Source organism: Acipenser ruthenus, chromosome 6 (assembly GCF_902713425.1).
Source record: "Acipenser ruthenus chromosome 6, fAciRut3.2 maternal haplotype, whole genome shotgun sequence".
Classification (NCBI taxonomy): Eukaryota; Metazoa; Chordata; class Actinopteri; order Acipenseriformes; family Acipenseridae; genus Acipenser; species Acipenser ruthenus.
The window spans coordinates 14,368,875-14,382,953 of NC_081194.1; the positions used below are offsets into that span (position 1 = coordinate 14,368,875).

General features: G+C 35.6%; 1 protein-coding gene across 1 annotated transcript in view; it reads right to left on the reverse strand.

The window, feature by feature from the left end:
* Positions 1-14,079, reverse strand: part of LOC117410488 (myomesin-2-like) — a 31,942-nt gene that overhangs the window by 5,161 nt on the left and 12,702 nt on the right. The window contains exons 11-31 of the mRNA XM_034017065.3: positions 13,706-13,847; positions 13,258-13,457; positions 12,820-12,873; positions 12,337-12,464; positions 10,954-11,137; positions 9,807-9,981; positions 9,389-9,510; positions 7,473-7,660; positions 6,778-6,904; positions 6,310-6,488; positions 5,864-5,978; positions 4,146-4,302; positions 3,717-3,823; positions 3,280-3,324; positions 2,862-2,998; positions 2,125-2,269; positions 1,957-2,016; positions 1,120-1,187; positions 819-932; positions 612-699; positions 134-172 (exon numbers count right to left, since the gene is read on the reverse strand). Coding sequence (XP_033872956.3) covers positions 134-172; positions 612-699; positions 819-932; positions 1,120-1,187; positions 1,957-2,016; positions 2,125-2,269; positions 2,862-2,998; positions 3,280-3,324; positions 3,717-3,823; positions 4,146-4,302; positions 5,864-5,978; positions 6,310-6,488; positions 6,778-6,904; positions 7,473-7,660; positions 9,389-9,510; positions 9,807-9,981; positions 10,954-11,137; positions 12,337-12,464; positions 12,820-12,873; positions 13,258-13,457; positions 13,706-13,847 — 2,574 coding nt within the window. The remainder of the gene's footprint in view (positions 1-133; positions 173-611; positions 700-818; positions 933-1,119; positions 1,188-1,956; positions 2,017-2,124; positions 2,270-2,861; positions 2,999-3,279; positions 3,325-3,716; positions 3,824-4,145; positions 4,303-5,863; positions 5,979-6,309; positions 6,489-6,777; positions 6,905-7,472; positions 7,661-9,388; positions 9,511-9,806; positions 9,982-10,953; positions 11,138-12,336; positions 12,465-12,819; positions 12,874-13,257; positions 13,458-13,705; positions 13,848-14,079) is intronic.

Below are 14,079 nucleotides of genomic sequence, written 5' to 3' on the forward strand. Positions count from 1 at the left end.
CAGTGGAAAATCTGCCCCAGTGTGGAGTAAAATCAATAATTAAACAAATAAAAGTTAAGAAAACTACTTTTGAGACCTGTACACCTGTCTAGTGTAATATATTAAAGAAATGTCAGGAATGAAAAACACTTACCAGCTATTCTGCTAATGCCGTTTATGATATCATCAAACACTAAAACAAAACAGAAATAATGTTATAGGCAATAATAAATGTATTTCATTAGTTTTGAGGGTGCTTAAAAAGTCATTGGAAGGAAAGCATAAGAGGCAAGCTCATTTGGAAATTGCCTGTTCTAGACTCGACATGTTTCCAATTGTTAATAATTAAAAAAAAAACGAATTCATACAACATTTTTAAATATTGAGAAGCCCGGTAAAAAGTAACCAGACTAATGAGAGATGTCAGCAGTCTGGTTATACCTTTTCCATTATAATTGGCCCACACAGAAAGTAGTAAGGTCACTTTTCCAGACTGAAAAGTACTGCATGCGCCTTAGCTTTGCAAGTTTTATTAGGATCAACCTGGTTAATAGACTTCTGAATACTCAACTGTGTACTGTAATGTATTTCTGTGAATGCAGGGTATGTTATTACATGTGCTGTATCATTACCTTTGCCAGCTACTTCAAATAAGGACACATCCTGCCCTCTGTCATCGGTTAGGGTTGCTTTAAAAACACCCTGGTCTTTCTTGGAGAACTGAAAGTACAGAAATGATTGTGCACTGTTAACTGCGGTTCAGTGTGGCTTCTGTTTTGTTTTCTGATTTCTTTTATTTGAAATATCCTTTGGGCGTAGTGTTTTCAGGGACACATTACCTGAGGAATTGGCAACTTGCATATTCCAGACATTACATTATCTGGTTCTTCAGGTATAATCTCGACTTCATCCTTGTACCAGTGGAACACAGTCTCTTTCTTGACGTTGGCCACCTGTTCCAATAAATAAGACATGTCAACTCATGGCAGATACACATCAAATTATGGTTGCATTATGAATAAAAAGCCATGTTTATTATGATTTTATGATGACACTTTTATTATGTCAGGCGCCTCGGTTTATATTATGTATGTTTCCTAGAATCATTATTAATAAATACAATTTTATAGATATAATTACCTTGCAGATCAACATAACAGTGCAATCCTCTTCTACATGCCAATAAAGATATTCCAGGAAATGGGGACCTAGTATTAGAAAAATATTATATAATTCATGTAATATAGTAGACACGAAGAAAGAAAACTGAACATGCCATCTACCCAGCTGTGGTGTGTTCCTTTGAAGATGCAGAATTATTTTGATCAGTTGTTTGTAGTTGAAATGTCGCCTCACCTCTGAAATGAATTTATTGATCTTTTCATACCTGTGGATGTTCTCTAGCAGCTGAACCCTTGAGGCGAGGGCAGCACATTTAAATGGCCTTATGACTTTTTCATTGCGAGTTTGTGGACATGAAGATGCTTAACATGGTAGCAGAATATATTTGGACTCAGTTACAGTCCGTGTCCAATTGTCTTTTTACAATACTCATTTCTTATAGTACATGTACAACAACAACATTTTGTGCATATGACATGACATTTACTGTATATGACATGACATTTATGTTCTGCATCTATCAATTCAACAATGTGGTTTGCTGATGCCTGGCCACCAGTGTTAACAAAATAATTAATTGACTGTAAATTGGATTCCCTGTTTAGATTATTTATATTAATGTGCATTAAAAAAATGACAAAGTACAGTATTAGTCAAACTATTGTTTTAATAAATAACTCCCTAAATGTTGATTGACTAATACCGATATGAACTGGTTTCCTGAATTGTATCTGGCTAAATAGTGGGAGTAAGGTGCTCTATTTTTTGTAGCTTTTGTATTGATTGACTGCATGGCTGTAGCTGTAGATTAGATTGATTTGCAATCTCTTCCCACTTCTTAGATCAATGAAATACCTTGCTTCCTGAGATACTCTTTCCTCTGGAACTCAGCCTCTTCTAGGGCAGCCTTGAAAACTAAACATAACAGAGTGACAATATTATAAAAACCATGAATACACCTATGTAGCTAATTATTACAGCTGCTCTACATGCTACTTAGACAACATATGCAGCTAGCCTTACCATCTCCAATAAGAACCAGTGAGGACTGGTTTTTGGCCTTTCCGTCTTGCATTTGAACTGTGTAGGTACCTTCACTGTGTGCTGTGAACTTATCCATTACCATCTCAATAATGCCAGTGGAGGAGTCACATTTAATCTTATGTGTCTGAGGATATAGAACACATGAAGTTATTTTACTACAGTAAAATTTAGACTGTAGTCTTACTATTTGTATGATGCTGGCTATTTATGGATATGCTTCCTTTCCTCCATCTATCTGTTTTTCCAAAAATGTTGGGAAAAGTCTCCTTCTTATGTCTCTTCAGTGGTCATACCCAGGCAGTATCATACCACCACAGTCGAGGGTAATTTCTTAAGGCTATTGTAGCAATGAGAGGAATCAGAGGAACACTTACTAAATTATTCCTTTCTGTGATTGGGTTGTTTCAGTGTCCTTCACGAATGGAGCACATGTGGGATGGTTTCAGCGATATAGGCCGCAGAACATATGACAGTCAAGGGGACTGAGTTAGTGCTGACTGAGTGACTGGCAATGCAACCTGCTGGGGAAGACTAGGGAACCAGGTGTATTTTGCTGTGTTCTGTTATAAAGGTACCCAGTGTAAGAAGCTCCAGGACTGAGACGGGACATCCTAGGCTGGACATTAGGGTCAGTAACAATCTTGATTTATATTTTCCTATATCTAGTGTTGGGGGGTGCAGTTGATCTACATTCAGAAATAAAAAAAGAAAAATACCTCACTATTTGTGACTTCTTGGTCATTAACAATAAATCTGTAATTGACCGCAGAGGACAGCTTCTCGGCTTGCAGCCAGAAACGAACTTGTCCTCTCTCAAAGATCTCATAAGACAGTTCAGTCTTCAGAGGGATCACTGAAAAGGCAAGGAAAGAAGAATGCTTCAGGGGGAATGTTGTTTTACACACCACTCTTTGAATTATTACAACGATTAATATATAATACTTATTACTACTGTATATTTAGAAAACTACGTTTTCAACAGTTTTCTGTACTGACATGGAGATTGAAGTATTGCTGCCTCTTGGTTATTCACAATTAGATGAGTTAGATTAGAGGAGTTTGGATAATACAATTGTTACTATCAAGTCAGGTTCACAAGGGAAAACATGGCTTTATATATTGTTTTGTACTTACTTGGGTTCCTTATTTCATGACTGAGAGCCATCAGTTTTTCCAGTTCTAATGCATAATTAAAAAAAAATAAAAAAATAAAATGAATATACAAAATTGTAAATTAAATATATATTAAATTTTAAAAAATCACATTAACGGTTGTTCAGCACATGGTCCTGCGTGAATAATGCTTCATTGATTCAGGCCAATCAAATGTAGTTTAAAGCTTACTGTACTATTAGCCTTAAGTAACTGTGACAAGACGTTAACACAAAATACCTGAGCAGGTCATTCTGACCTCGACCGGCCCCTGTTATGTGTATTTTCAACCACAGGGGCTGCTTCCGAAAAGACTTTGGACTAATTGCTTTTATTTTAGAGACTATGTATGTAAGGGACCATAACTTAAATAATTAGTATAGTGTGCAAATGTTTCAAATGAGTCACAGGCAGCCTACCTTTGTCTTCTAGCACATAGCTTGCAGAGACACCTTCGGTGTCTGTGACAGACACAGAGTATGTTCCCAGATCTTCTTTATCAGGGTTTTTGAAGACAATTTTAGAGCTGAAAGACATTTTTTTTTTAATTCTCAAAATAATCAAAGGGGCATAGCAATTGAAATCACCATTGCTTTTTTATTTTGGTTATAGTTCAAGAGCAGAACATATTTATTGGTAGGTGTCATAGGTGTCTAAGGCAGAACCTGCTATGACACTTATAAAAACAACACAAAGAAGATCCTGTATGCGTGCAATCATCTCAGTTGCAAGTTCTTTCTTTATATCATTCTTATGCTTTCAAGGTATATCTTTAAATAATAGATATTTTAAACCATAGATCTCTTTTAATTGTGGGTATTTCAAGCCATGCTTAATGTGCTACTCACTGATCTCCTTCTGTTTCAATGCTGACCCTGTCGAACTCAGTGATTTCTTCATAGGATTTGCACCAAACAAACTGAGAAATGTCTGTCATTTCATTGCATTTGTAGCTCATATAAATGTTGCCTTCTTCATCCACACCAGAAGCAATTTCCAATGTTTCTATAATAGAATTTGTTAATGATTTTTATGTACTCAACAGACAGCTTAATACCTTGGTATCTCACTTATACTGCCCAATGCTTTCAATTGGATTAAAAAGGTTCAAACTGGAATAAGATACTATAGTTTGATTTGTATCCATTACGTTTGCATTTAAAGGTGGCCAACAGGCATTGCAACCGTGCAGGCAGGCTGTGCAAATATTACCATTATTTCTATAGGAACAAAGGTAAAATTTATATTTCAGATAAATGAAACATGCACAGGGTCATTTGTCATAATTTTGCTCATGGCGAAAACATATTCTAAATGACACAATGTAAATGTAGAAGTTGAGACCAAAATCAGCAACAATCGCTCCCGGTATGTATAGAAAGCAGACTTGGCCTCAGGTTTTTATTTAAGTAAAGCTATTATAAAACTACAGTGACGTGAGACTTCTACACTTTAATGTCCATACCATATTACTAAATAGAAATATTAGACTGAAAAAGTCTTTGATGATTTATTTTGTGTTAACATTGACAAAGGTATGGACGAACTGCCTACAGTGTCACAAGTTCTACTCGTATGCATTTCATTATCAGGTCACTATGCATTTCATTATCAGGTCTTTGGTACAGTTGAAATCAAGAGACAGAAAAAGTGAAAAACTAAACTAAACTGTACATATCAGTTTGCAAACTGATTAAACCTACTTCCCGCTGGTTTATTTGGTACTATTTCACTTCATAGTTCAACTGACATTGGCCACAAAAACATGTCTTTAAAATTAAATGAAGGTGTCTTAACTAAGCACTTTTGAACCCCAAAAGCAGATAGGAACAAATGGCCTGTGCCTAGAATTCTGCTTAATCAAGAAATTATTTTGGGATAAAAACTACTGCAATTTACCAGGTAAGTTAGTGAAGTGTTTAATTTGAAAGTAACTCAGTGTACCTTTCCCGTCATTAATTGTTTAGCCACAAGCCAAAAATGTGCAGTTTAATTTAGTCTATTTTGTCAGAGATCACTGGAATGCTTCAAACAGAATAACTGCAATATTGTCACTGCCTTTTCAATTAGTGTCATGATTTAAATTGAGGATGAGCCTCAAGTACCTTTGGGGACACCAGCCTGGGTTTCACAAAATGTACTAAATGAAAGCGAATTTATACAAATCTAATGAGAATACTCCATTTCTTACTTTACCCCACTGTCTCTCTCTTTCTCTTAATGTGCCATTCATGGTAAGGGAGAACTGCAGTACTGCATTCTGTCTCAGTGGGGTGCTGGTGGTGCCAATCTACTTTCAAACACGTGCTGTGGCACCAAGCAGTATATATGATACACTGTAGCAGGTATTCCCAGACATACACATGGATCTTATTCACATGGCCGTCAGGGATCAAACTTACCATGAAACCCCATAGGATCCCAATCTAAAGACATGCTATCAATAAACTGCTTAAGTTTTTGCTGCATTCTGTTTTATGTGGGAATTGCAATGTCCTTTAAAGTACTTTAAGGTTGCATCTTCTTTATAAAGGACTAAAACTTGTTCCATGTTATTGTACTGTACCTGGTCTAGCCTGGACAAACACAGGTTCAGAAACATCCGATGGCTTTCCCACACCAGCTGCATTGACTGCACGAACTCTGAAAACATATGACTTGGCTTCCTCCAGATCTGAAACCTGAAAGTTTGTAGAATAATATTTTTTACACAGAAGCAATATTTTAATAAACACATGAAGCAATTGTTTAAGTGCATGGCCAATGGCACAATAAATGGGTGTGTGCACAAAATCCCATATAACGCAATACACTTGCTTGCACAAATTTATTTAAAAGGCAAACCACACGTGTCATTCTAAACAAATATTTCTTGCACACATTTTTACAACCAAATATGCAAACAAGTTTTGTGAACTTTTTTTTCTAAGTTTTGTGAATCGGTATTCTAAGAAAGCAAATAAAAAATATCTATCTATATATTGTGGTGTCTTATTTTTTATTGTGGTGTACCTTCAGGTAACGATGATTTATTGTCTTCTCATTCACAGTTTTCCACTCCTCTGAACCCATTTCACAAATATCCACATGGTATCCTGTCACTGCGCTTGACCCAGTGTATATAGGAGCCCTCCACTGAATCACCAGAGAAGTATTTCTAACCTCACAGAATGTCAGATCATAGGATGGTCCTAAATATTTTAAGAGAGACATTACAACAGTACAAACACATCTTTCTTACAAGTTATATCAACCTTAAAAGGGTGTTCCCCCCAAAAAAAGATCCTCACACTCATTGTTCAGTTTGTAAGTGTCACTTAAATGTGTGTTTGGGAAACACAAATCATCACGTCAGCGCGATGCACGCGTGTCCGCATATGCGCTACAAACTGTAAAATTAGAAAGAATGTTGCATTTTGTTTTTAACCACGCCTTCAAAATTGTCTACTTGGAAATAAATGCTGAAATAACACACTGTACCTGGTTCTGGCATCGCCCAGGTTTCACACTTGAAGTGGTCACTTGCATCAGAAGAAAGCCCCACACCAGCCAGGTTGGCAGCTTGAATTCTGAACTCATAAAATGAGCCCTCTTTCAGGTTTTCGACCTGAATTAAGGGAAAAAAAAAAAAGTGGTCAGTTGAAAATTTTAGAGGCCTGTATACAATTCTTTGAAAACCAGGCCTTATGTCAATTACTGTTGATAATGAATACTCAAAAAAATACTTTTCCTGTTCAAATTAGCTCAATATGTCTGTATACTGTAAATACGGCATGACTACAGGGCACATTGACTGTACGAGGAGATAACAGTCGAGGATTTTAAAACTGGAAGGGAGACGGTTGTCTACAACTACACCAGCTGTATCTTCTAGATGGAGCTATAAGATGACTTTGGTCTTTCCTTTTTTAAGGTACTGAATTTGAATTAGACACGGTCTGTTGAGTACTGTTTCCACTCAAAGTCAGAATTCAACTGAATCAGTGACAGGCTGTTATATGTCGCTAAGAAGCCGTTGTGATGTCCCTCTGTATATAAAGTGAACAGTATCATGAAATCAGGACCAAATAGATTAAAAAAAAAACAAAAAAAAAAGATCATATACACATTACATTACAAAAAAACACAAATAAGAGATAAAAAAAAAAAAACCTTTACGGATTCTTGGTAACCACCTTGTAAATTCTTTCTTTGATGGGGGGCACGTTAGTCTCCTTCCAGTGCAGGTCAGCCACATCACGCTGATCTATGTAGTAAGCAGTGATTTTAGAACCACCAGAATATCGTGGGTGCTTCCAGCCCAGGGTCATGGAGTGGCCATCACAGGCAAGGAGAGTGATGCCATAAGGAGGAGAAGGGCTTGCTGCAATGTAATACAAAACAGTTACTACAGGAAAAATGCGTAGAGACGCGTTCTGCATTCATGGTATTATTGAATGCTCACATGAGTACCTTTCCTGGAATAATCAGTTAAATGTGTCCATACAGGGCTCATTGAGGGTACAAAGAGAAAGACTTCTGAGTGGACATTATACAAGACAAAGATGTTACACTGGTAAGGAAGACTGCTGTCTTCTCATTCAGTCAGTGAGGAGACTAATTAAACCAGGAAAGGTCTTTCTTTCTTTCTTTCTTTCTTTCTTTCTTTCTTTCTTTGTCAAGTCAATTCATCATATTATCAAATGCATACAGGAGTACTTTTACTTATCTAGTTAGTTCACTGTGTCCAAATAATTATGCAATAACTACATGGCTCACTAAGGATACAAAGAGCTAAACGTATTCAGAGTCATTAAAATATCTGCATAGAGCAATACAATATATTCAACAGAAGAAAAGGGAGGCCAGTGATTATATTGGTAGCACACATAAGGAAATAAGATTTGTTTACTGTTAGACTTTTCTATGCAGTCTCCTGTCCACTAGGGGGCACACCATAACAGTGAACATGCTGTGAAAGTTACAAACATATTACTGTGGTAGTTCAATGTTTATACCACTAGATGGCACTGTGTCTGTTATAACAGTGAAACACATTCAAAACACTTTATGTGATTATGTATTCATGTCAAAGTGTCCAAAAATAGAAAAAGTGTTTTGGTAAGAAAAGATATACAACAGTTATACAAACACGAGTTCTATAAAGTACATACCATGTGGCACTCCTCCTCCTAGACAGTGCAATCAAATAACAATATATATATCTTTACATTTATCAAGATGCAATCTATACAAACGTATATAGGTTTTATAACATATATATATATATATATATATATATATATATATGTGTGTGTGTGTGTGTGTGACATAAAAATGTATTTTTGTAACACAGCACAAGACTGGAGGGGAGTTATCAATGGCATTTCAAATTGCAAAAGTTCCATTAAAATATTTCTAGATATTGACTAATTGAATAATAAAATGTAAACATAAGCTCACATAACATATCCAAGCCAATAGCATAATGTATGTGCATTAACTTATGTTTTTAATTTATTGTATGAATGGTAATATAGGAGGCTGTGTGGTCCAGTGGTTAGAGAAACAGGCTTGTAACTAGGAGGTTCCCGGTTCAAATCCTGGCTTAATCACTTAACCTCCTTGTGCTCCGTCTTTTGGGCGAGACGTTGTTGTAAGTGACTCTGCAGCTGATGCTTAATTCACACACCCTAGTCTCTGTAAGTTGCTTTGGATAAAAGTGTCTGCTAAATAAACAAATAATAAATTGCTTGGAAGTTTGTGTGTCTGGTGTATGTGAGCAGCCTTAATAAAGTTCTCAAGCACCTAAAAAACGAATGACTCCCATTCTTGACTGTTACTGCACACCCAACATTTTACAGTATGAAAGACAGTCAACAAATGATCTTGTTAATCGATTGAAGGCAGATTTACTACACTTTTTTTCAATAAGAAATAAACAAATGAATCAGTGTTATAGATTGTTCTCCAAAGCCTCTTGTCACTGTCACTGTGAATTAAACAAGCATGCTCTACCTGCATCAGCATGAGCTTTGAATATCAACTACAAGCTTGACTGCTGCTTGGGGAAGCAGAACAAATGTGCAGAAAATAATTTCCCAGTACTTACTAAGAGCAGCGTGCACATTGATGGGAGATGATTCCTGCGATTCCTCACTGAAGCCCACATCATTTACAGCCTTCACACGGAAGATATACTTCTCTCCAGTGGTCAGGCCATGAACCACAAACCTACAAATATTATTATTATTATTATTATTATTATTATTATTATTATTATTATTATTATTATTAATAAACATGTATAGGACTGTTTATCTTTATCCATACATTTAAAGCAGTTGCTGTAGATTCATTAACCACACTGCAGCTTCATTGTTCCTACATACAACAACATTTTACGAATAAGGAAACTATGTAATATACGTTCTCAATGTATGGAGTTCATCCTCACAATTACATAACCGGGTGCTAAGTAGAAAAGTACAGTAAATGCAGTTTGAAGAGTTTCTGGTTATTCAGCTTGCCTGGTGTGTTTCACTGGTTTGTTGTTGCATGTTTTCCACTGTTTTGATCCCACTATGCTGGAGTCAATGTAATAGCCAATAAGTCCGCCAGCTTGTTTTGGGGGATCCCACTGCACAACAACTGAGGTTTTTGTATTTCTTGTAGCCAGAATGCGACCAGGAGCAGAAGGAATACCTGTGTGTAATACATTTCATTAGTAAATGTGCACATATATTGTATATATTAAATACAAAAGACACACACACACACACACACATATATATAGCAACACTACATATTTCATATATGCAAAAGGATGTAAAATTATACATTTACTGAAACCCAATAGACTAATTAAATGGTTTTCCAGAATTACAGTCGCAAAGATTTATTTTTCATTTGCAAAGCCGTGGTCGTAAAACAGGACATTAATAATGAAAATAGAAACGGTTGATAAAGAGTTTATGCAGGACTTCTCACATCAGTTTTGTCTTTCACTTCCATAAGTGCATATTGATAAGCATGTATTTATTTATTTATTTATTTATTTATACTCATAGAATAATTTAATTAAATTAAACTGTAATATCTTGTCAAATGTACACAAGCACTTGTTTAGAGAAATAGTTATTTAACAGTGCATTTAACTGTGAAAATGTAGGAGCATTTTGTATTTGTGTAAAGTCAACACTTTCATGCTTTCACAGTTAAGAGTGGCAACACTATGTAGTCAACAGTGTGATGTAATTTTCTACTGAATTAACAGGTAGTGTAAGTGTTCATACAATAATGTGAATTAGAACTGGAAAACATTTCATAATATTCATATCAGTTTAGTACGTGTGCAAAATAATTAAAAGTGTTCTGGCAAGGAAGATCATCTTTAAAGTTAAATTGTTATGAAAGGATTCTTTAAAATGACATACCATACGGCACTCCTACTCCTAGGCAGAACAACCAAATAACAACAATTATTTAGACTCATAGAGCTTTAAGCTCTTCACATTATATATTGTTTTGTACCACATGAAATGTAAATTTCAGTTTAAATAATACAACCACATAGTATATACATATTTCAGTGACAAATGAAACAAACAAATAACATGGCTATTCAAAATAAAATGCAACACATTGAGCAGAAAACAATATCAACATGAATATTACCATAGAGTTCATGAACTTGAATAGGTACAGTAGGCTCAGAAGCATCACTGGTACCAAACTTATTAACAGCAAGCACACGGAAAAGGTATTGCTTTCCCTCTGCCAAGTCAAATACAGCATATCGAGGAGATCTCACTGGAATCTGAGTGTTAACTCTTTGCCAGGTTCCACTGCCAACCATAGACTGAAAGAAACGATTACAGGGTGATTCAGAGTTGCAATAACACCTCCCTCCTCTCCTAGATGTAGAATAAGGAAATAGTATGTTGTATACATACAATTCAGTTCAAATTCAAAGGGATGAACACTTGAGGTAACATCATTAGCAGTTAATAGGGTTTAAGCAGGTTTTCTATGATGCCTTTATAATATTACAATAATTTCCCAGCGCTAATTAATGCGTGGGATTTTTTTTTATTACTACATTACTAGTGAAAATATTCATTTTAAACTTGTGTGTTATTCAGGGGGGCTCCTCCCCATACTTCCTTCTTACCAGTAACAACTGCTAAACTCCTATTTAAACCCCAGGCCTTGTATTTGCTCTCTGTCTTGAGTTTTAGTTTTCCACCATCCTCCCCTCCTCCCCCACTATGCTTTCTTCTTCTATTCAGCTACTCCACCTCTGTAAAGGTCTCCCTCTTGGGGTATAACTGAAGCTCACTTCCCAACCTTAGAAGCCCAGCCGCTGCGAGTCAAGGGGGACCCCCAGCCAAATTTAACTATCACTGTCATCTTCCCATTTCTCTTCTCCAGATCTGCCTTGGGGGAAGTATCGATTTGCTTCCCCAGCCTTGGAGACCGAACGGTTCAGTCTCACCTCTGCAAGGGCGGCTTTCCACGAGTCAAGAGGAATCACCTTACTCTTCTCTAAGTTATAAGCACATGTCTTCTATTATAAAATAGTTATGAAATAGTGATGATGAGTTTTATAATTAGTTGCACTTGTTATGTATTTCTGTATTATCATTATTGTTATTTTTTTTTTACATCTTTTTTAAATAAAACATTTATAAATGCATGATTTTTAACAAATCAAACAATTCATTTGCCATTATTAAACACACTGTCAGATGTATATGCATGTAGAATATCATTTCACATTTCAGATGCACCAGTTAATTAAATAAAATATTAATAAAAGCACAATATTACTCCATTGTTTTTGTATTGAGTGTATTTCATTTTTATAATGATTTATTACTTATTATTCATGTGTGTACGTTTTTTTTTTTTTCTTCACATTAACCCAGTTTGATATTGACAAATCTGTTTCTGCAGCGTTGAACAGTAGAAGCATTTTTAAAAATGAAATTCCAATCTACTTTTCAGCTGCTGTGCTGAAGTGGTTCATTATGAAACTTAGAGGAAAGGGTTCAATACCTTCTCAATGTAGTACATCAATGATTCCCTGCCGCGGGGAGCAGGTGGTTCCCAGCTGAGCACAACATATATTTTGCTTGTCTCTGAAGCATGTACATTGGTGGGGGGTCCGGGGATCTTAACATCACCTACAGGATTAATATATCACTGTATTAATAAGAGGTTTGGTCTGGATCAGTAATTCCTTGGCAGATTCATACTCTGATCTGTGTGTTTCAATACCACATAAACGTTTTCTTGGATACACTTCAAAGTGTATAAGGATATTAACTACATGTATTTGCAGTTCATTAATATTTAAAACATGCATTTGTCACCCAATTAGAGTATATGATTGTATGTACTGTATTGTACATATATTTCATAGTGTTGCATGCATTTACTTCTTAGTACATAACTTAAATGTATTCGGTAAATGTATACATAGTGTTGTTGATTCTATTAAAATGCATATTAAGGTAAACAATATGAAACACAAATTACCTTCCAGTTCATCTTGACAGATCACAATTTGTTTTCCTCTTTCCAGATGAATGACTGTTCAAGTAAAAGCAAAGTACATTTATAGTATAAGTGCTGGAAGCTGCAAAATTGCTGTGCAAATTTAATGTTATTAGGTAGCTGGATAGCAACTTGGTTACAATTCGGTACCCATACCAAAATACAGGGACAATAACCCCTGTCGTAATGCTGACTGATGTTGAAAACATTATTTATAAAGTTTATTAAACAAACCCAGAGTCTCCAAATAGCAGGTGAGCTCTGCACTTGCTACTTGACATTGATATATACCTTACAAACACTATTGTTTAGAAATGCTAAAAGAAACGTAGTATATTCAATGACAGATTTTTTAACTACAAGTCTTATTGGGTGTTTTATATACAGTAGGGATGGAATATTCTCCCTGTATGTTCTTACCTTGCAGTCTAGCCAAGTCAGCAGGATCAAGGGCTGCTACAGCTTCAGAGACTCTGGAAGGCCTGCTGATGCCTTTATTGTTCACTGCCCTCACCCGGTACATATACGAGCGCCCTTCAAACAAACCATGAACTGGGTATTTACAGATTTTAATGGGAGAGTCATTGCACTGAATCCAATTTTCAGTTCCAACTTCACACCTGCAAAACATAATTGAAAAAATACAAATAACTAGAAGCAAAACTGTATTTAGTTAGTGTGTAGCTGTTGTCTATCAGTTCAGCAGTGACTCAATGTATCTTATCTTGAATTAATATAGCTGGTCTGAAAATGTTTCATGTTTTGAAAATTGATTTAAAAAATATGCTGATACTTTCTATTGTGATCATACTTTGAAGCTTTGAAATGCAATAGATATTTCATATTTAAAATTGTATTCTGTAATTACCTATCAACAAAGTATCCAATGACTGGGCTGTCACTAGTGATGTTTGGTGGTTTCCAGGATACAATGACATAATCTTTGTTAGCATCATGAATTTTAATATCCATGGGGGCTCCGGGGGCTCCAACTACTGTTGATTCAGCATCTGTAATATAAAAAAAAAACATGACTTGCAGTATACATGTTAAACTACTGGGGTATTCCCAACAGAACAGCCAACAGACCTGTCTGGATGACGAAAGGGATAGTGAGCTTGTATCAATGTGATTCAAAAACTTCCTATATTCTCTGGATTTCAGTTAAAAGAATATTTATTTCTGTCTTCATATTCATATGTATTTAGTTCTTGCATATTTTAGTAATGTCAAATAGCTATA